The 19,221-nt window shown below is 34.7% G+C and overlaps 3 protein-coding genes across 4 annotated transcripts; 2 read left to right on the top strand and 1 right to left on the bottom strand.

The window, feature by feature from the left end:
• Nucleotides 1–191: 191 nt before the first annotated feature.
• On the top strand, nucleotides 192–6,554 carry Vps36 (vacuolar protein sorting 36). 2 transcript variants are annotated; one of them, XM_069499119.1, is made up of 8 exons: nucleotides 192–408; nucleotides 531–655; nucleotides 920–1,115; nucleotides 2,266–2,624; nucleotides 3,417–3,581; nucleotides 4,472–4,572; nucleotides 5,266–5,380; nucleotides 6,320–6,554. In XM_069499119.1, the coding sequence occupies exons 2-8, from the start codon at nucleotides 560–562 to the stop codon at nucleotides 6,491–6,493; spliced, it is 1,206 nt and encodes a 401-aa protein (XP_069355220.1). In that variant the 5' UTR covers nucleotides 192–408; nucleotides 531–559; the 3' UTR covers nucleotides 6,494–6,554. The 2 variants fall into 2 exon arrangements, with proteins under 2 accessions (XP_069355220.1, XP_069355221.1); XM_069499120.1 differs by having other exon boundaries at nucleotides 192–439.
• Nucleotides 6,555–8,445: 1,891 nt separating this feature from the next.
• LOC117983226 (piRNA biogenesis protein EXD1) lies at nucleotides 8,446–10,448 on the bottom strand. The gene is made up of 4 exons (XM_034969715.2): nucleotides 10,293–10,448; nucleotides 9,314–10,126; nucleotides 8,922–9,038; nucleotides 8,446–8,714 (listed from the first exon to the last, which is right to left on the bottom strand). Exons 2-4 carry the CDS (start codon nucleotides 9,899–9,901, stop codon nucleotides 8,472–8,474), a joined length of 948 nt encoding a protein of 315 aa, XP_034825606.1. The 5' UTR covers nucleotides 9,902–10,126; nucleotides 10,293–10,448; the 3' UTR covers nucleotides 8,446–8,471.
• Nucleotides 10,449–17,052: 6,604 nt separating this feature from the next.
• Nucleotides 17,053–19,030, top strand: LOC117983228 (uncharacterized). Its single transcript, XM_069499075.1, has 7 exons — nucleotides 17,053–17,104; nucleotides 17,209–17,298; nucleotides 17,387–17,487; nucleotides 17,566–17,593; nucleotides 17,762–17,848; nucleotides 18,252–18,350; nucleotides 18,696–19,030. Exons 1-7 carry the CDS (start codon nucleotides 17,063–17,065, stop codon nucleotides 19,005–19,007), a joined length of 759 nt encoding a protein of 252 aa, XP_069355176.1. The 5' UTR covers nucleotides 17,053–17,062; the 3' UTR covers nucleotides 19,008–19,030.
• The last annotated feature ends 191 nt before the right edge of the window (nucleotides 19,031–19,221 follow it).

The following is a 19,221-nucleotide window of genomic DNA, read 5'->3' as shown; positions in this document are numbered from 1 at the left end:
CTGATTTGCACTTGGCCGGTTTTTTTTACGTAAGTCAGGCGCAAGGGGGCGGCGCAGCAGCATCGTTGTCTTCAAAGACTACAACATTATTTTTAAGGGATTTTGCACCTTTCAAGGGTCTCGTTCGTAGAATGTGCCGTGGCCGCACATTATTTGGTGTTATTTGGCAACACTGATTATTTATGGTTGGTTGGTGGTGAAAAATTAAAAATAAAATCAGCTGGAATTTTTTAATTTTAATTTTAATCTCTGTTGTTTTAAATGCTTCATGAAAATGTATCCAGGGCCGTAAAATAAATAAATAAAAAAAATAAAAAAATTCATGAAGATTATTAATTTTTATGTTTTTGCTGTAAATGTGCTGTAAATTAAACTAAAAGTTTGATTTAGGTTCAGTAATCGTTGCTGGTGAAATTATATTAAGTACTCAAAATAAAATGTGAATCTTTGTTTTGCGAAGTGTATTTCATTTTAAAATGTTTGTTTCTTCTGCCCACAAAATTCAATGTTTTTTTCCGTGTTGGTTCTAGAAATATAATATTTTTTACAATCATCTAAAATGGACAGATTTGAATACATAGATGCTAGATTATTTGATGGCGAAGAATATCTTAAACGTGACAAAAATGTGAAAATATATGATGGTGATGATAAGGTAAGTAAATAAATGTTTAATTGGCACAAATAGCCTAGTCTATTCATTAGGTAGATCGTATTACTTAATATATTATTCATAAATTTCATATTACTCTATGTTCCTGTTGGAATAAGGTATTTCCTAGGATCTCCAGAAAAAATACTTGTTATTTGTAAGTGATATTTAATTTAATTAAACAGAATTATTATTTAATTAAACAGAAGACGGGCATCGTGTGGTTTTATGTTATGGTGTTTTTATTTAAAATGTGTTTTTTTTCAGACTCAATTTGTTGATGGAGAAGTAGTACTCACAAGTCATAGAATTCTTTGGGGCAAACCAGGGGATATCCCAAAAGGAAACATATGCCTTTCTCTATATTTGTATTATGTTTTTTGTATGGAAGAAGAGAATAGTGGAGTTTTTGGCTTGGGTGGTCCAAAGAGAATTATATTACATTTAGGTCCTGCTCTTCCAGGTAAAGTATCTAAATATAGCATTCGTTACTAGTTCCAACAATCGAATGGTTTGATACTACTAATAATAACAATCAAATAAAGAAACACCGACCACTAGTTCACAAATTCGAATAAAACCACTAATTTCATTCATTTACTTCGTCATACTAAATTGGGCTGTTTTCTTGTACAATAAAGTCGACTTTTAATTGCTAGTCGGCGCAATACATTCTTATATATTTTTCTTTTCTTCAAATTCGAATGGTTTGGTAGGTTATCCGAATAATTTGAATGACTTCTAAAATCGAGTTATTCGAATAATGTCATTCACAATCGCCCATCAGTAATATAGCATTGCATAACAAAAAATTTAATTTCACGCAACATGGAGGTTTCAAGCCCAGCTGAGATCTTTTTTTTACAATGTGCAGTGGTATGCCTCATGTTCAGATTGGACTACTTGTTTTGCACCCCACTATAACAAATATGTTAATAAAGAAGATTTTACTATTTATTTAGGGTGTAAATGGTGCCTATAGTAAGTGACTATTGAGAACCTAATACATCATACTCTGTACCATGTGAACATTTGGTGAGCAGCACTAGAAATTGAGCAGTTCCAAAAATGTTGCTACCTATCCTTTTCTACTCGATATCCTGGGAAAGACATTGGGCTATGAAGGATTTTTATCTACTAAATCCCCCCTTAGCACATTGGAAGACAGATCTCTTACAAACACATTGGTGCTACTGATGTTTTTTTGTTTACAACTTATAAGGCATTCTTAAAACAAAAATATGATACTAGATGATATGTGTGACTTCATTTGTGTGAATCTAATTTTTGTAGAAATTCTGTAAGACCTCTTTGATTTTCCAGGATAAAAGTAGCCTATGTCTGTCTCCAGGATGCAAGCTATCTCTGTACCAAATAGATAATGGCCCAACTTTATTTAGATTTCTAAAAATCCCAGGACAAGTAGCCTTGTCCATCCCCGAGATGTGCTAAACATTGAAAAAGATGGGCCAGAAAAATGTAGCAGACTGACAGACACACTTTCGCTTTTATAATATTAGTGAGTTGCTCTCATAATCCAATTTTTGTCAATGTATTAATAATTACATTGACTGGAAAAATTATAAAATAATTTAAGTGATGTTATTTTTTAGGTAAAAGACCAGGCCCTGCTGTTGTAAGCTTATACCATTATATAAAACTATCATTCAAAGACGGTATTGATGCATCCTTTTACAAAGCATTAAGCGATGCTGTTGGTAGTAAAGCATGGGAGAGACCAGTACAGACAACCTCTCCAACCACACATACACCAAATGCTTCTCCCAGACCTTCTGCGAGACCTGTAAATTCTAAAATTCGTTCAGGAATTGTTGGCATAGAAAGGTCTATAGAAGAGCAGCATAGAGCAACAGATGAAAGTATAAGCGTAGCATTTCAGGACTTAACCAAACTAATGGAGAAGGCGAAAGAAATGGTGTCTATATCAAAAAATATTTCTAATAGAATTAGGGTATGTGTAAACTTTAAACTTATTACATTTTATGCAAGAATACTTATACAGATTAAAACTTAAAGCTGGGCTGCATCATATAATTTTATCTATATTTTGTAATAATAAATGATTATTAATTATTATATTATCAAGGGTGAAATCTTGTATGTGATAAAAGTTTGTCAACTGCAGTATTTGAGCAATGGGATGATTACAGTGCCCGGCAAACAACTTGGGCATCGACGCGATTACCTGGCGAATGGCGGGTGCACGCGATTGGTTGATCAATCGCCACGAGTGCACGCGAATGGTTGATACGTCGACTTTCGCTTCCCGGATTCGCCAACTTACTCCCACTACGCTGCTTCAGATCAAAGTTGTTTGCCGGGTACTATACTAAGAACAAATCACTAACAAATGACTAGTACCTAAAGACTAAAATCAACTAAAACAGCCCTGCAATTTGTTTAAAGTATAATTCTGAAAACTGAATTTATTTTTATGCACAGTTGATACATGAATGTTTGTGAAGTGTAAACCTGCATCTCACTGATAATAATTATTGCTCAGATGATCTGCTTAAATGCTACAAATTTTGATTATTAGTTATTAGTTCGACGCGTGAATTTAAGTTTTAAATCTGAAGATTTTCCACGATAATATTGCCTCTACTTCGTCTACGATCCCTGGGATGCTATCTCTAGTCTGTACCACATTTCGTCATAATCGGTTAAGCAGATGAGCTGGTGAAAGGGTAGTAGACATACAGATTCGCATTTATAAGATTAAGTATGAATCATTTAATTACAGGAAAAGCAAGGAGATATATCAGAGGATGACACAGTCCGATTCAAATCCTACCTCATGAGTTTGGGTATAGATGACCCTGTTACCAGAGATGCATTTAGGTCAGATTCAGATTACTACATGGGTCTGGCTCAACAAATTTCGGATATGATGGTGGCTGTTTTAATGGTAAATAAACCTTCGCCTTAATAATATTAGGCTAGGGACAAATCTAGTTGAATTACGCAGACGGAAAATACCGCTCAAATGTATCGAGTTAAAAAATATTTGGAGAGCGCCATATTACCTGGACGAAGAAAACACTGTTCGAAAAAATATTTGGAGAGCGCCATATTATCTGGACGATGAAAACACTGTTCGCGTGTGTTGCGTCCGCAAGGAAAACCTTGACGCCCAGCCTGGTTGATGCGGAATTTACGCTACTTTATAGTATACTGTGTAATAGTCACTCGCGATCAGCTTTTTCAATCCGCGTGCCGAATTTCCGCTAGATGTGACCCTAAGTAAAAGCAAAGATCGATGCAATCTTTGGCAATTGAGAAGCGAGGTAGGTATCTCGCGTATAGTATGCGACAGGTTGAGATCGCAATCAGGGTGGGGACGCCCCGCACTAACCCGGTGCGGGATAGCGCGGGTGTGCGGGGCGTCCCCCCGCCTCATACCCCGATTGCAATCTCGACCTATCACGTACTAAGTATATTAATTAGATGGTTAGGTACTGTCAAAAATTTAAATATGACTAACTCAGGCCATTAATGTTTGAATTGTACTATCTTGTCATCATCCTCGTCAAACGATAGTCTACTGCTGGACGTAGAGAAGGGACTTTCATACACCATGTTCTTGCGCCGCCTGAATCCAGCAGCTCCCTGCGATTCGTTTGATGTCATGTCTGTGGGGGTCTGGCAAAGCTGCGCTTTCCGGTGCGAGGTCGCCACGAGTCGTAATCAGTATTTCTTATCATTTACATCTACAACCCCAACCCCATAAAACCTTGTGCATAATATTTAGTACTGTACTTTAGATAATACATATGTATTTTTATTGTTTACTTTCAGGATTGCGGTGGCATTATGTCTTTAGCTGATGTATGGTGTCGAGTAAATAGAGCAAGAGGTTTAGAACTTGTATCTCCTGAAGATTTACTCAATGCTTGCAAGTAAGATTTCTTTAAATTATTGAACACTAGCTGATGCCCGCGATTTCGTCCGCGTGGAATTAGGTTTTTTAAAAATCCCGTGGGAACTCTTGTTTTCCGGGATAAAATGTAGCCTATGTCACTCTCCAGATCTTTAACTATATCTATGCAAAAAATCAGGTCAATCCGTCGCTCCGTTGCGACATGATTGAAGGACAAACCAACAAATAAACACACTTTCGCATTTATAATAAGGGTACTGATAATAAATAACAATAAGTTTAGTATACTTGATTAAATTAATCATTGATGTAAGTAAAAAGAAAGGTTCCGACTAATACAACGTGCTACACGTTACCTTGGTTTTGGTTTGATTGGTTAGTGACTCAAAATACCCACTGAATTTTTGCCTCTATCATTTGTATGGGATAACATAACAGAGAGAGCGCTATACAAACTTCTATCCGTGGATAGGGTAGTGGCATAATGAAAGAACCTTTGCGGCGACACCTCTCCACTGTCGTCTATTGCGCAGTCACCTCTGATTGGTTGACGCTCGCTCACTATAACGCATTGTTGCAACAAGAATAGCACAAATTCAGCCAATCACAACAATTGCGATTGTAATGATGATTGATACAGGTTTTACGGAATCGACCTACCAAGCTCTTTACTTACTTCAATCTACTAACTGTATCATCTGTTTGTACAAAGGTTGTTACAATCAATCGGTGCCCCGATGTCCTTGCGAAAGTTCCCGAGCGGCGCCTGCGTGCTTCAGCTGAACAGTCACCAAGATGAAGAAGTAGCTAAATCTACTAGAGAACTGGTAATTTTTTTTTACCCAATTAAGGAGGGCTGTGATATTAAGTAATATGTATATTTATTCAGTTTAGGCGGTTCATCAGTGTCTCCATATTGCCTTAACTTTAAATTACTCTATATTTTGATAAATAAATGAGCTATCGTGTTAATCAAGGGTATGTGTTGATCCAGGGTATAATCTATCTGCATTCCAAATTTCAGCCAAATCCGTCTAGTAGTTTTTGCGTGGAGTAACAAACAAAAATACAAACTTTCGCTTTTATAATATTAGTGTTTGTTTGTTTGAAAAATGTCTTTACTAATAATTAACAAAAATATATACATAGTTTATGTCCTATAAACCTAGGATAAACACATAAAAATATAATTAAACATAGTTTGGCAGGCTAAGACGCTATAATATTAGTGTGCAAATCCAATATGGCAGATATGACGTAATATGAAACAATCTTAGAACAATATTTAAAAAAAAATTAAGTTTGAAGAGTGGTAATTTTTAAGAGTCCTAGTACTTACTGGGATTAAGTTTTTGATTACTTAGGCCCACTTACACTAGGACAGGTTCTTTTAATTCTGTCGCTTTTGGCAACCGCGTTATGCTTTTGCCAAAAAGTGACAGCATTACATAGGTATAATCCGTAAAAAAAATCCAGTTCTCACGCGCCATTTCAACTCTATGGGTCATCTGGCAAGTCAAAAGTACGGTTCAACCTTGGTTCAACTTTAAAATAAGGACTAAAATCGTACTTTTGACATGAAATTTAACATTTGACGCCTGACAGTGACGTCGAAACCTCGACGTTTTGTTAGAAGTTCCCTAACTGTCGTGAACTTTGGTTTAACTGTCCTTGTGCAAATGGTTCTTAATAATTTAAGTAGGATCCAGCTAGACTGGAAGCCCAACTCTGTATTTAAATATTTTAGTGTATAAATCTTGTTTCAGCTTGAAGAAGTTGGGAACCTAACTCCAGAAAAGCTGTCTCAGCTAGACAATGTTTCCGTCCTGCTCGCACGCGAGCGCCTGTTCACCACTGAGCGCCTCGGCCTTGCCTGCCGAGACGAGTCCATTGAAGGACTCGCTTTTTATCCCAACAGGTTTCTTGAGCACGTAACGTAATTTGTTAATGCTATTTTTGTATATAATATGTATATTGGAATAAATATTTAACATGGTTTCAGTTGTTGCACTATTTCCGATCCTACGCCTAGATATATAAGAGCCTACCTATGAACATTACCTACTACTACTACTGTTAGGCGCAGTCTCCACGGCCGAGGGAATTGCAACGAGTTCGACTTACTATCGTGGGCGATATTATAGCACCCTGGAGATTGACATATGAGAGATTCTCTCGTCCGTGGAGATGACGCTTAAGGGTGCTTACATAAAGAAGCAGGTTTCCACTTTCCAGGACTGACAGGTCAGTGCGGGTAAAATAGACTTATATTCTCTTACTAGCCTGATGCCCGCGACTTCGTCCGCATGAAATTAGGTTTTTTAAAATCCTGTGGGAACTTTGATTTTCCGGGATAAAAAGTAGCCTATGTCACTCTCCATGTCTTTATCTATAGATAAAGACATACATAGATAGACATAGACATAGAGTTTTACGTGATTTTTTGCATGGGTGGTATACCACCGTGCACCGTGTTTGCACCGTTGCGACGTGATTGAAGGACAAACCAACAAACAAACACACTTTCGCATTTATAATAAGGGTACTGATACATATTACCCGTTTCTGTGAGAGCTCATCATATGGGGCTAATTTACTCGCACCGATCTGTCGGTACCAGAAACCTAGTTCTTTATGTAAGCAACCTTAGCATTGGACGGTATTACTGGTATTTTTATGTAGTGTTATCAAAGTACCGTTATGTTAAGGTTAAAAACATGATCCCATACATTCATTAACTTTATCTAGATACCATTATTAACACCGGTAAAATAATAAACCTTAAAATTAGTAATGGTAATCATCCCTGTCTATACTATTGAAAACGATTTGAAGCATTATCTTTTATTATAAGCACAATATTGATTTCACAAAACATATTACCTTATTCTATGTAAGCAGCATTAGATATTGAAAGCCCATAATATAACTCCAATAAATAGCTACTAATTTCTCCAAAACCATCTCACAAAATATCTCAATCTTATTTTACTTACTCTAGGAAGATATGAGCGAAAATGTGCTGATATACAGGGTGGAAACACGTCCATGGGTGGATCTTGTCCCTGCCTCCTCATCCTTATATACAGAATTGAATTATACCTTACGGTTACGACCTTATATTATTATAAAGAGTTGTAACCCCCTCCCATTAATTTAGATAAAGTATGTCACATTCAAAGCATTAATCACATAAAGATTTTTTTGGAATGATAATAAATAATAGGTTGTTTTAGGGTTCCGTACCTCAAAGGAATAAACGAATCCTTATAGGATCACTTTGTTGTCTGTCTGTCAACCTATAGCTCCCTCTTTATCTTCAAAGTTTACCAATCGAAAAATCTGAAATAATTATGGTCAATAGAAGTTTATGTATATTTTACAGGAAAAATTAAATCAATGATCTAATTATTATCATAGTTTTAGCGATATTAACAATAAACCTCTACAAACGAAGTTAGTTTTGCGGTTCATTACCGAAAGTGATTCTTACCGCTTTTCTTATTCAGTACGGAACTCTCGGTGCGCGAGTCTGACTCGGACTTGACCGGTTTTTTCTATTATAGTATGTAACAATTAAAAAAATTATTCTGGTATTTTGAAGCTAAGCCGCCTGGTGAATTAAATGACAACAAAATAATGCAATAGCTTCATATTTTGATTATAAGAACTTGCTCACAAACCCATATTAGATTAGATAATAATTAGAGCAGATTATGATTAATAATTATTATGCTATGTAAATTGAATACAAATTATTATTGTTTAAATGTCCATGAAGAAATTAAGCATCTGCAGATATTTGTGATTTCCACCCTGTTGATTTAGAACTGAAAAAATAAGCTAATTTTACCTTGAAGTATGTTTTTAAATGAGGGGCAAAAAAAAAAGCCTACTTCTAAAATTTATTGTGGAATGTTAATACTCAATTGCACTCTTAAAATCCTTTGGTATTTGATACTGCTTGCCGCATAGCTCCCATGCTTTGAAATCATCGACCGATCTGAGGGATTCTACGTAGCATTCCACTCCCCTTAAAAAAGGCAGCATCATTTCATCGTTGATCATTTCTGAGAGACGATGTAAGAAGCAAATGTTCTTCGCAAGAGTTTCCTTGATGGCTGTTGCCAGTGGTCGTTCAGTGCATTGCACTAAATCCAGCTGCAAATACAAATTAAAAATTAATAATAAAACTAAGTCATTAGGAAAGTTATTTAACAAAATTAAACATTATTGTTGTGCAAGTGTCCGCTGGCAAAAAAGCATACATACTTATGTAAACTTTATTGACACACCATTTGCAATTGACTTGCCAGAGCTGACTTCAGCTCTGGCAAGTCACTTGCATTGTGATTATTGGAAACTTACTTTCTCTTCAATAGTGTTATGTTTTAAACCAAGATAAGTATTGAGACATTCTGCCAATGTTTTTACATGTGTTACAATGCGTCCTGTCTTGTTCTTTGTGATGATGAGATCTCCAACCTGAAATGATATTATACTTCATTAAAATCTGAAATGAAGGATTTCAAATACAAGTCTTGAATTCCTTCTGCCATGATTAGGTTGTTTAGATGCATAATGCTAAAAGCCAAAATAAAATTGTGGCAATTTGCAATAGTGAGTGTAATCCGATAGTGAGAGATTACTTATGCAAAATTGAAAATACTAAACAAGCACAATGCCGAAAATGAACAATGCCAAAATTGAAATGCAGTAATACAGTGCATATACTTATTATATTTTTAATGAAGACTTACCTGAGTATCAAACACGGAATTCAACTTGATGTTATGTTTGTGAAACAAGCAGTCTGATAACTTTCTACTATCATGGATAATCTTTTTTGGGCTTTCACTTTCCAGCATTTTTTTGAGACCAGCGTCAAAACCACGATATTGCATTACATGAATGTCGAAAATGTATATCTGTTGAGGTGTAGATATAACAAGGAAAGGCATTTTACATTTACGCCCCATGTTTGCACCATCCGTGCTTACGGCTATGTAGTTATACGGATTTATTTCCTCCATAGCTTCATGGTAGACATGATCTACTTGGTTGATGTAAACATACTTCTTCGATAACTTTATAATATCCTCATATTCTTTTTGTGAAATCTTTAAAAATGTTTGTTCACCTGGCTCTTTAAGTTTCACAATATTCCTTATTTCTGGTTCATAGTAGTGGCAAATATTCTCATTTGGCTCTGTCTGAGGCAACTCTTTGACTTTATAGAGAGATATTTTTGATTTATCATTAGTCATACTATGGAATCTGCCTTCGACTACATCACAGTTCTTGGTGTAAACTTGAAGAAGTTCACCTTTCATGGGTAGATTGTCCATTTTGGCTTAGCAACTAATTGAGTACAGGTATATAAATAGTTTAATCTTTCTTGACAGGTTTAACTGGCGCTTTGTCAGTTTCGCTATACGCTCTATAAATGTAGAGAGCTAGCGACACATGCAATACGACCACAGCTACCACTGCCGAATACACGCTGCTCGTTACAGCCTCTAAACGTAATATACTGTCGAATATCAAAATCTTCACAACGAAGAACGATAACACTGGAACAATTATAATGAATAAACAGTATTTTATTACTGTCTGAAACACTTGAAAGTCCGGTAGTTCCTAAAAAAATAAGGTTACCTTAATATTTTCACATAGTCATTACTATAAAAAAGGTATTTGTATTAAAATAAACAATTCATAGCACCTATAAATACTTACATTTGCCTTTCCTTCAATCATTATAAGGATAAAAATAAAAGAAAAATAAAATTATTCTGAAACTATTTCACTTCTCACCATGTAACACGCACAAAATCAAAATTAAATAACTAAATTCATTTATTGGCTTTGGTTAGCTTGGGCAGGGGCTGGACGCTGGGCTGGGTCATCGACTTGGCTTGACGTTAGGCTTGACGAAAAACATAGTCTAAAAATATCGATATATCGATACAAAATGACAAAAGCAATTTAAATCAACAGAGGTCATCTTTAATTGGCCAATTCTCGGTTACCCCAGAGAGTCCTTTCTTGTACGGGGTATATTTTATCCGTAGATAGAGTAATAAAGGTAGATTGAAGTACTGTGTAACCGCGTATGAGATAGCGATAGCACGACGTAACGATGAATAACAAGACAATTATTACCATTGTTTAGTAGTTAGTCAATATTTGTATTAACCGATCAACAATATTTGTATTAAACGTTTTTTATGTGAAAACAAGTAAATAACTAAAGAGAAATACAATTACGCCACGAATTCTCATGGTTTGTTTTGCAACTAAAGTCGCATTCCTTGTATGTATTCTTGAAAAAAACCGGTTACACGTGTTAGGTCGATTGCTGATAGTGTGTTAGATGGACTGTTGGAAGTCTGGACACGGCCTAACACGCTCTGACATTCGCGTGGGGTCTATGGTTTTGACTAGACTCTAGACTCTATGGGACGCTTGGGATATGAATAGTTCATTGTACCGACTTGTAAATTAATTATATAAGAAACAGTGATTAAAAGTATGTTAAAAGTATATCAAAGTGGTTTTTATCTTAAGACACGATAAGGGAGAAAAAATAGGTTAGCTGCGTCTCTGTTTATCACATTAGTAAATTTATCTGTCCTCTCTTTTTAGAGTGAATGAGAAAGCAAACGTTCCTGTATCTACCTTTATTACTCTATCTACGATTTTATCTTATGTATTGATATTGTGTTTTCGATACCTACATCAATATTTTATAATATTTCGATATAATATGTCAAAATATCGATATAAAATATCAAATATCGAAAACATAATCAAAAAAAAAAGTTAAAAACTATAACCCGACTACAGAAAAATAAAAAAAAAAGAATTGTAATCTGACGATGTACCTATTTAAAATAAACCAAACTAAAAAGCAAGAAACAAGTTGGGTGCTTAGTGCTATTACCATCTATGAAGGAAAAAATCTGGAAACCGTGAATTTGTCGTTAACTACATCACAAAAAAAGTAAAAATGTGTTCATGAAGAAATAATTAGTATTTTCAACTTTAAAAGTAAGATTACTATACCAAGTGGGGTATCATATAAAAGGGTTTTGCCTGTACATTGGCACCGATTCCGTTGTCTTTCTCTAAACTAAATTTAGAGTATCTGCATTATTTTCTTTTTAACAATGCTAAAAAGGGACAGAACATGAACTTTACATTTAAAGACTCTAAATTTTAGTGCACGCTACAAATTTAAACAGTAGACTCGCGACTGTGCACTAAAATCACGGGTTTTACCATCTAAAAATTTAATTTAAAACTGTCAAACTGCGTCTGTCCTTTTCATATTAGTAAGAACAGGATGCGAAAACTCTAACATTAGGTTGTGCTCAGAATCAGTACCATTCTAAAACAAACTTATTTTTATTTTTATGCATAATAGTTTTTGATTTATCGTGCAAAATGTCTAAAAAGTATGGAACCCTCGGTGCGCGAGTCTGACTCGCACTTGGCCGGTTTTTTTAATATTTATTTATTAATAGTGGCAATAGAAATACTTACTTTTAACTATTACATTTCATGAGATACAGCACGCTGACAGACAGATGAACGGACAGTGAAGGCTTGGTAATAGGGTCCGTTGGTATCCTTCGGTTACGGAACCCTAAAAAGTATGGCATACATGACTCATTTGACTTTGAATATTTATTTAATAGGCTAGCCTAGACAAAATACACTATTATTAATTTAGAATCCATAATTCTTAAAAATCTTACCGATACATCGGTATGTTGATATATTTTTTGTTCAATATATTGAAATCGATATTGATACATTTAAAATATATCGATACGATATATACTTTTTGGCACTTTCGACATCCCTATATGGCTCCTACATAGCGTCACATGGGTTAGGCTTTAGTGGGTCTAGGTATTGTCTATGCTTTGGTTTTGCTCAATCTTTCATTTATCACAGATGTTAACGTAAATAGAGTACGCTGCTGGATAAGGTGTGTCCACAGCGCATACTTTAAGCGACCCACCGAGCGTACCGAAATGGCGAAAGCGTCTTTACAGCATCTAGCACTTAACAAACATAATAATATAAGAGCTGATGCTTGCGAGTTCATACGCGTGGATTTTAGTTAAAATCCCGTGGGAACTTTTTGATTTTCTGGGACATAGTTAAAATTAACCTATGTATTTCACTTTCTTTTAAAAATCCTTTCTTAGCGGATGCCTACGTCATAATAGCTATCTTCGTGCAAATTTTCAGTCCGATCCGTTCAGTGGTTTGAGCTGTGCGTTGATAGATCAGTCAGTCAGTCACTTGTCAGTCACCTTTGTAATATGTACGAATTGTCAGTTTAAGTAACATAAAAATGCAACTCCTCAATATATCGAATTAGGTTGCCTGCACATCGGATTGAAAGAGAGGTGATGCAAAATTATGTAGGTTAGGTAGTTAAGCAATACGATTAAGACAATAGTATGTAAGATTTCTTTATTAGTATTGTTAGTCCATAAGCGAGAGTAGATCATAAGACGGCTCTCAATAAACATCTTTCACCGTTGCCGCATTTAATTATTACCATACGGCCACAACATATCTCATGGCGACCCTTGCCAGTCGGTGCATGCCTAATCTAAGTGCGTGCACCGGCTGGGCACCGATCAAGAAGAAGACTACACAATTTTCAAAAGAATATTCAAGACTTAGCTAGAACAAAAAGAAGAAACTAATTCGACGTCCTGTATTAAAAATCAAGAAACACTAATATCAAGAAATAAGCCAAAAAATTGAATCCATAATGAACAGAAGACATCTCAAGCTTCATTGATCGGCCCAGCATCATCGTGCGTCCAGGGTTATCCCGGCCACAACTAGGAGGTGTCCAGGGTATTCCCGGCCCAGTTCGAGGAGTCCAGGGTTTTCCCGGCCCACCAAGAAGAAAGAAGAGGCGCAGACTCCAGACCTCCAGACCTGATGACCAAAACCAGTCCTGATGACGACGGCGACTACACGGCGGTCACGAAATTGACTATTGAAATGCGTCGCTAACAGTTAAAGTAAGTGCAATTTATCTCTCGTAATGGGCAAATAGGTAAAATATGTAGCAATTATAATTTTTTTTTTCTCTTGGGTAGATAATTTAATTTTGTACGTAGGTTAGGTGAATATTGGTTTTTTAATAATAAATAATACTTGCTCCACTATCTACTAATAAGTTCCATTCGTACTTTATTTGTAAGATTTTATATAGTGTGTAGGATAGTTTAAACTAATAATAGATAATAATTAATAAATGAATAAGTAGGTACTTACTTCTTTCGTAAATATTCGGTGTTAAAATCGAACTATAATAATTCAGAGAATTATAACGGTGTCATCGCGTGGTCAACGACACACGCGTACCCGAACATTTTGTATTGTTATACGAGACAATGGTTTTGCTCGAGATGCAATTTGCAAATACAAGGAAATGAATATGAAATAAGGAGAATTTTTCCCCTACAGACGTTTTTCGTCTAGTTTCGCGCTAGTTTTGACGATATAAGACTATACCCGGCTTTGACAAATTAGGACTCTGCAAACCAAAGGCTTGATCACCCTTCGGCTGTAGAAGTGCTATAGGTATAAAATATACAATATTTATTTTGGGATTGAGACATACTGACGTAGGAAGATGATTGTTATTTATTTGTTTGGACGCGATGTTTTGCGCATATTTAGTACCTCCTCATTCAACTATATATATGTCTAGACTCTTGATCATTATCTACCGCGCTGGTGTTAGTGAAAGACCTAGAATTATTAATGAAAAGTTGAATGTTATTTAAATACTTATTGAAAGAAATAAGTTTGATGAAGACTATAAGTCTTATGAAAAATGCTTGCAAGCATGTTATGTTAAATATTTATTAGGAGAGTACGCGCCGCGTTTGTTGATTTGTTTATTTATTTGTATTATGTGAAGAAGTAACTTGAAAGGAAGATGAAGACTAGGAGAGATTTATTTTGACTGTCCAGGAAATATGAATACCTGAGATGTTTACTTAATAATAGGTATTATTATGGGTTATAGAATAGAAACCTTATATTTACCGTCTTACGACGATGCTATACGACAGCTGTATACTTATGATGACGACGATTTGATAGGTCAAAGAATCTTTTGAAGTCGATTTGTGAAATCGATACCTCAGCTTATACTACCTACATTAATAGTATGTATAGTATGTATGTAAGTATAAGACTACAGAGGAATGAGCAGTGCTCAGACAAGCCGCCAAGCGCTTACGAGCACGAAGAAACCAATATTGTGTTTTTTCTGTTTGTGTGGAAAATAAAAATAAATAAATAAATACATACCTATCTAATACCTATGATGCTATTTTGAGATTATTTTATTATGATGAGATTTTTCGAAACTTTTGTAAAAGTTAAATCCTTGACTTTGCACTTAATAGATAACGATTTTTCTATTTATAAGTAAAGTTGAAAGTATGCCCATACGAAGCAAGAGATAAGATAAATTGCACTTGAGCACAGGAAGTAACGATAAAAAAAAATGTTTCCTTACATAATTTTAATTTTATTTAGCATTAGATTTTATTTTTGTGATTGTCATCATCTTTTCTTCTAATTCGATGTAGCGTCTAACATTTTTTTTCTTTTAAGGGGAGGGGTAACCGCATACATTTTCAGGGGAGTTGTAATATGTACGAATTGTCAGTTTAAGTAACATAAAAATGCAACTCCTCAATATATCGAATTAGGTTGCCTGCACATCGGATTGAAAGAGAGGTGATGCAAAATTATGTAGGTTAGGTAGTTAAGCAATACGATTAAGACAATAGTATGTAAGATTTCTTTATTAGTATTGTTAGTCCATAAGCGAGAGTAGATCATAAGACGGCTCTCAATAAACATCTTTCACCGTTGCCGCATTTAATTATTACCATACGGCCACAACATATCTCACCTTTTCCTTTTTTATACATATATATAGGTAGATAATAAACTGAAATTAACATTTTTCTATTCCTAAAAAATATTATCTTTTTTATACATATTTATTAGATTTTTAGGGTTCCGTACCTCAAAAGAAAAAACGGAACCCTTATAGAATCACTTTGTTGTCTGCCTGTCTGTCTGTCTGTCTGTCCGTCTGTCTGTCAAGAAACCTACAGGGTACTTCCCGTTGAGCTAGAATCATGAAATTTGGCAGGTAGGTAGATCTTATAGCTGGCTTTAGGGAAAAATCTGAAAACTGTGAATTTGTGGTCACATCACACAAAAAAAATTAAATTGTGGTCATAATCTAATAATTAGCATTTTCAATTTTCGAACTAACATAACTATATTATCAAGTGGGGTATCACATGAAAAAGCTTCACCTGTGGATTCTAAAACATATTTTTATTTATTTTTATGAATCATAGTTTTTGATTTATCGTGCAAAATGTCGAAAAAATGCGACTGTACTACGGAACCCTCGGTGAGCGAGCCTGACTCGCACTTGGCCGGTTTTTTTTCTCGTATGGTGACCCCGTATTGACCCCGAGTTCTTTGTTTCATCAACGATGCTAAATGCACCACTTATTAGAGAAATCGCCAGAATTGGACATCCTGGTGTTTCCGATACTAATAATGCGCTTGCTTTGAGCTATAAAACATTTTGTACTGTAATAACGTGTAACATGGTTACACTTTTGTATTTAGCTCTTAAATTTACGGTGTAATGAACATGAATAGAGTGTTAATCGTTTGTACCGCGGTTAGTGTCGAACAATTTAGGATTCCGTAGTTTTATCATAAAAAAACTATAAGTACCTACTTACGTTGTTACAGTAATTTTTACGTGATTCATCATCATCATTAACCCATCGCTGGCTCACTACTAAGCACGAGTCCACCACGCTGGCCAAGTGTTTATTGGTAGACTTCACACACCTTTGAGAACATTATGAACAACAACATACAAGAACCAAATTTGTGAATAACATACCTGTTGTTTAATACATAGATAAGTTCTCATGTAAGTGAATTCTATATTCTAAGTGATAATAAAGATCTCTTTAACCGTAAAAACACTTAGACAAGTCACGAAGTTTTTATTTACCGTTTTAAAGCAAGTGATATATTTTAATTGCTTGTTTTGCTCCGAAAAATTAAAGTTGCCCGGAGTTGAACCTCTGACCTCCCGAATATTTAGCGATCAACTTACTTGATTTATTATTTGCCATTGCAAATAATAAAATTAGCAGGTGGTAAAATCTTGAAACTGCGGAACCAAGTATAAAAATGTATGAATATTATTTTTAAAATGTATGAGTATACAATATATACGTATAATAATATGTACATAGTATAATTATGTTTATTTCGCTATCACCTTTTCCTATCCATTTTATATTGCGAAATGTGAAATTTTGTTGTTCAACTGTCTATAAACTTTTATTTCTATTACGATCAAACATTCTAAAGTAACGCCTAGATAGAATAGTTCTGCAAAAATGTTGGAAAAAATTAATTACGGGATCTTGATCACGCTTATCGTAAGTATAAATCAATCACTTTTTTACTAGTCCTCAGAATATTTTTATGAAGAGAATATAGGTATAATGTATAACATTCTTCACGTTTCTATTATTTTCAACAGATTGGGATATATGGCTCATTTATAGATCTTAATGAGGTGCAAAAAAATATTTTGCAATGGAAGAATCAAAACTTGCTAAATTTTAGCGAGGTCAGATACTTTGATTACTTCATAATCATAATGATACCCGCATTAAGTGGTTTCTTAAGAAATAAAATGTATTTTTTATGCTTTCTAGGCAGGTGCATCTACAAATGGAATTTTTGATCTAAGTGATGTGAAAAATAAATTACTTCAATGGAAATCTCAAAAAATCGCTGCACTTTGTCCATCAAATGGGCAAGTCTTATTATTTTGCTTTTATTTTTATTAACTGGTAAATAATAATTAATAACTTTAAAAATTCTTATATTTTAGAGTAAAACTACAAAACTTACTCAATCTAGCCTGTAGTACAGCCCAGCCTACTAATGTAACACTACGTGATGCCTGTATTGCTTGTTTTTCTCGAGTTACATCAATGTCAGAGGTAGCGAATCAATTAAATAATTTAAATTTTTGAATCAAAATACAGTATATTACGCATATTTTTAAAATTACGTTCTTTTTATAGGGACCACAAGAACTAAATGCATTAAGTGTTTGTGCGGTACAGTATTTCACGAACACATCGTATGCAAGTTGTGCTACAAACTTAATGGTAAGGTAACTTTATCCTAGAACTTATAAAACTAAGATTTTTTTGAAAGTAGAGGTTTATTCTAGTATGGTTACATTTTTAAAATCTGCTTTTTATGTTATAAGACCTTATTACAGGAATTAATATTTTAAACAAGTATTGTAAGTAAGTAGGGTATCTTTAAAACAAAAGTGAATCGGCACCTTCTAGGCAAACGCGTCCCATCTTAGGCCACATCATCACTTCCCATCAGGTGTGATCGTGGTCAAGCGCGCGCCTCTACCTATAATGAATTTAAAAAAACTATTTAGGTAATTTCTTTACATAATTTTACTTCCAGTCAAGTCTTGTTGTTTGGCTAGTAGTATATTCTTGAGTGATATCCTCAAAGTTTCAAATAAATGTTATTAAATTGTATTTTTAGGCTTTATCAACATCGGCATTAAATGTTCAACCGTCTGGTTGCTATATGGGCTACTGTGATTTCGTGCGTTGTTTACGAAGAACTAATTCTATTAATTTGGTAAGTTTGGGCCGCAGTACTTATTAATAGAGAGTGAGCCAGTGCGTGCCAGACCTTCGGTATTTTATAAAAGTAAAAAAATCTATGTTTATTATCGCTAACACAGGGAGGACTGATTAGCGAGATAACAGGTAAAAACCAAATTTTGAAACTTTATCAAGTTAAAAATAATATTGAAAGAGTAGGTAATTAATACTTAACGGTAAGCATATTTCATAATGATTTCATGCATAATATATTCATTAATTATCGGTTTCGGTACGTAGGTAGGTGCATTTTGCTCCATAACTAATATTAGTCCTATAAATGCAAGTAATTATTATTAGACATAATTTTCATTTTCAGATAACACAATGCACGAGAGAAGCTCGAACTGGTGTTAACATTACACTAGATAGTGATAATGTACGATTTTATACTAATGTATCATCGTGTATTTTGGCAAAAACTAGGTGTGGTACTTTTAATCCCATTACCGGAGACCCACAAACCCCAGGTTATACTTCTACTGGATTAAGAATAAGCAATGCTATACAATTTTCTGAAGCTGGTGAACTTAGAGTTTTAGCGTTTTCTGCAACTACACCCGTTTCAACTTCATTTTGTACAGCATCTACTAATTTAACGCAAACAAGTTGGTTAACCAATGTTTGTTAAATTGTTGATTACTAGCTGACGCCCACGACTTCGACGTTTAGATAGACGACTTCGTAGATTTAGATTCTTTTTAATCGTTTGGGAACTCCTGATTTCCCGGGTTAAAATGTAACCTATGTACCTGCTCTCCGTCCTTTCAACTATCTCTATGCCAAAAATCAAGTTGATAAGTTGCTTAGTTAGGGCGTGAAGGAAGGACAAACAAACTTTCAGA

The sequence above is a fragment of the Maniola hyperantus genome, chromosome 6 (assembly GCF_902806685.2).
Source record: "Maniola hyperantus chromosome 6, iAphHyp1.2, whole genome shotgun sequence".
NCBI lineage: Eukaryota > Metazoa > Arthropoda > Insecta > Lepidoptera > Nymphalidae > Maniola > Maniola hyperantus.
This window is presented reverse-complemented; position numbering and strand designations above follow the sequence as displayed.

What these genes read in the sequence shown, in the direction of transcription:
- Vps36 (XM_069499119.1), top strand. Translation starts at nt 560, where the DNA reads ATGGACAGATTTGAATACATAGATGCTAGATTATTTGATGGCGAAGAA. An exon ending in TATATGATGGTGATGATAAG is followed by an intron (nt 656 to 919) that starts GTAAGTAAATAA and finishes GTTTTTTTTCAG; the next exon opens with ACTCAATTTGTTGATGGAGA. An exon ending in TTTAGGTCCTGCTCTTCCAG is followed by an intron (nt 1,116 to 2,265) that starts GTAAAGTATCTA and finishes GTTATTTTTTAG; the next exon opens with GTAAAAGACCAGGCCCTGCT.
- LOC117983226 (XM_034969715.2), bottom strand. Translation starts at nt 9,901, where the DNA reads ATGGACAATCTACCCATGAAAGGTGAACTTCTTCAAGTTTACACCAAG. An exon ending in ATTCCGTGTTTGATACTCAG is followed by an intron (nt 9,039 to 9,313) that starts GTAAGTCTTCAT and finishes ATATCATTTCAG; the next exon opens with GTTGGAGATCTCATCATCAC. An exon ending in ATAACACTATTGAAGAGAAA is followed by an intron (nt 8,715 to 8,921) that starts GTAAGTTTCCAA and finishes TTGTATTTGCAG; the next exon opens with CTGGATTTAGTGCAATGCAC.
- LOC117983228 (XM_069499075.1), top strand. Translation starts at nt 17,063, where the DNA reads ATGTTGGAAAAAATTAATTACGGGATCTTGATCACGCTTATC. An exon ending in TACAAAACTTACTCAATCTA is followed by an intron (nt 17,594 to 17,761) that starts GCCTGTAGTACA and finishes TTCTTTTTATAG; the next exon opens with GGACCACAAGAACTAAATGC. An exon ending in GTTGTGCTACAAACTTAATG is followed by an intron (nt 17,849 to 18,251) that starts GTAAGGTAACTT and finishes TTGTATTTTTAG; the next exon opens with GCTTTATCAACATCGGCATT.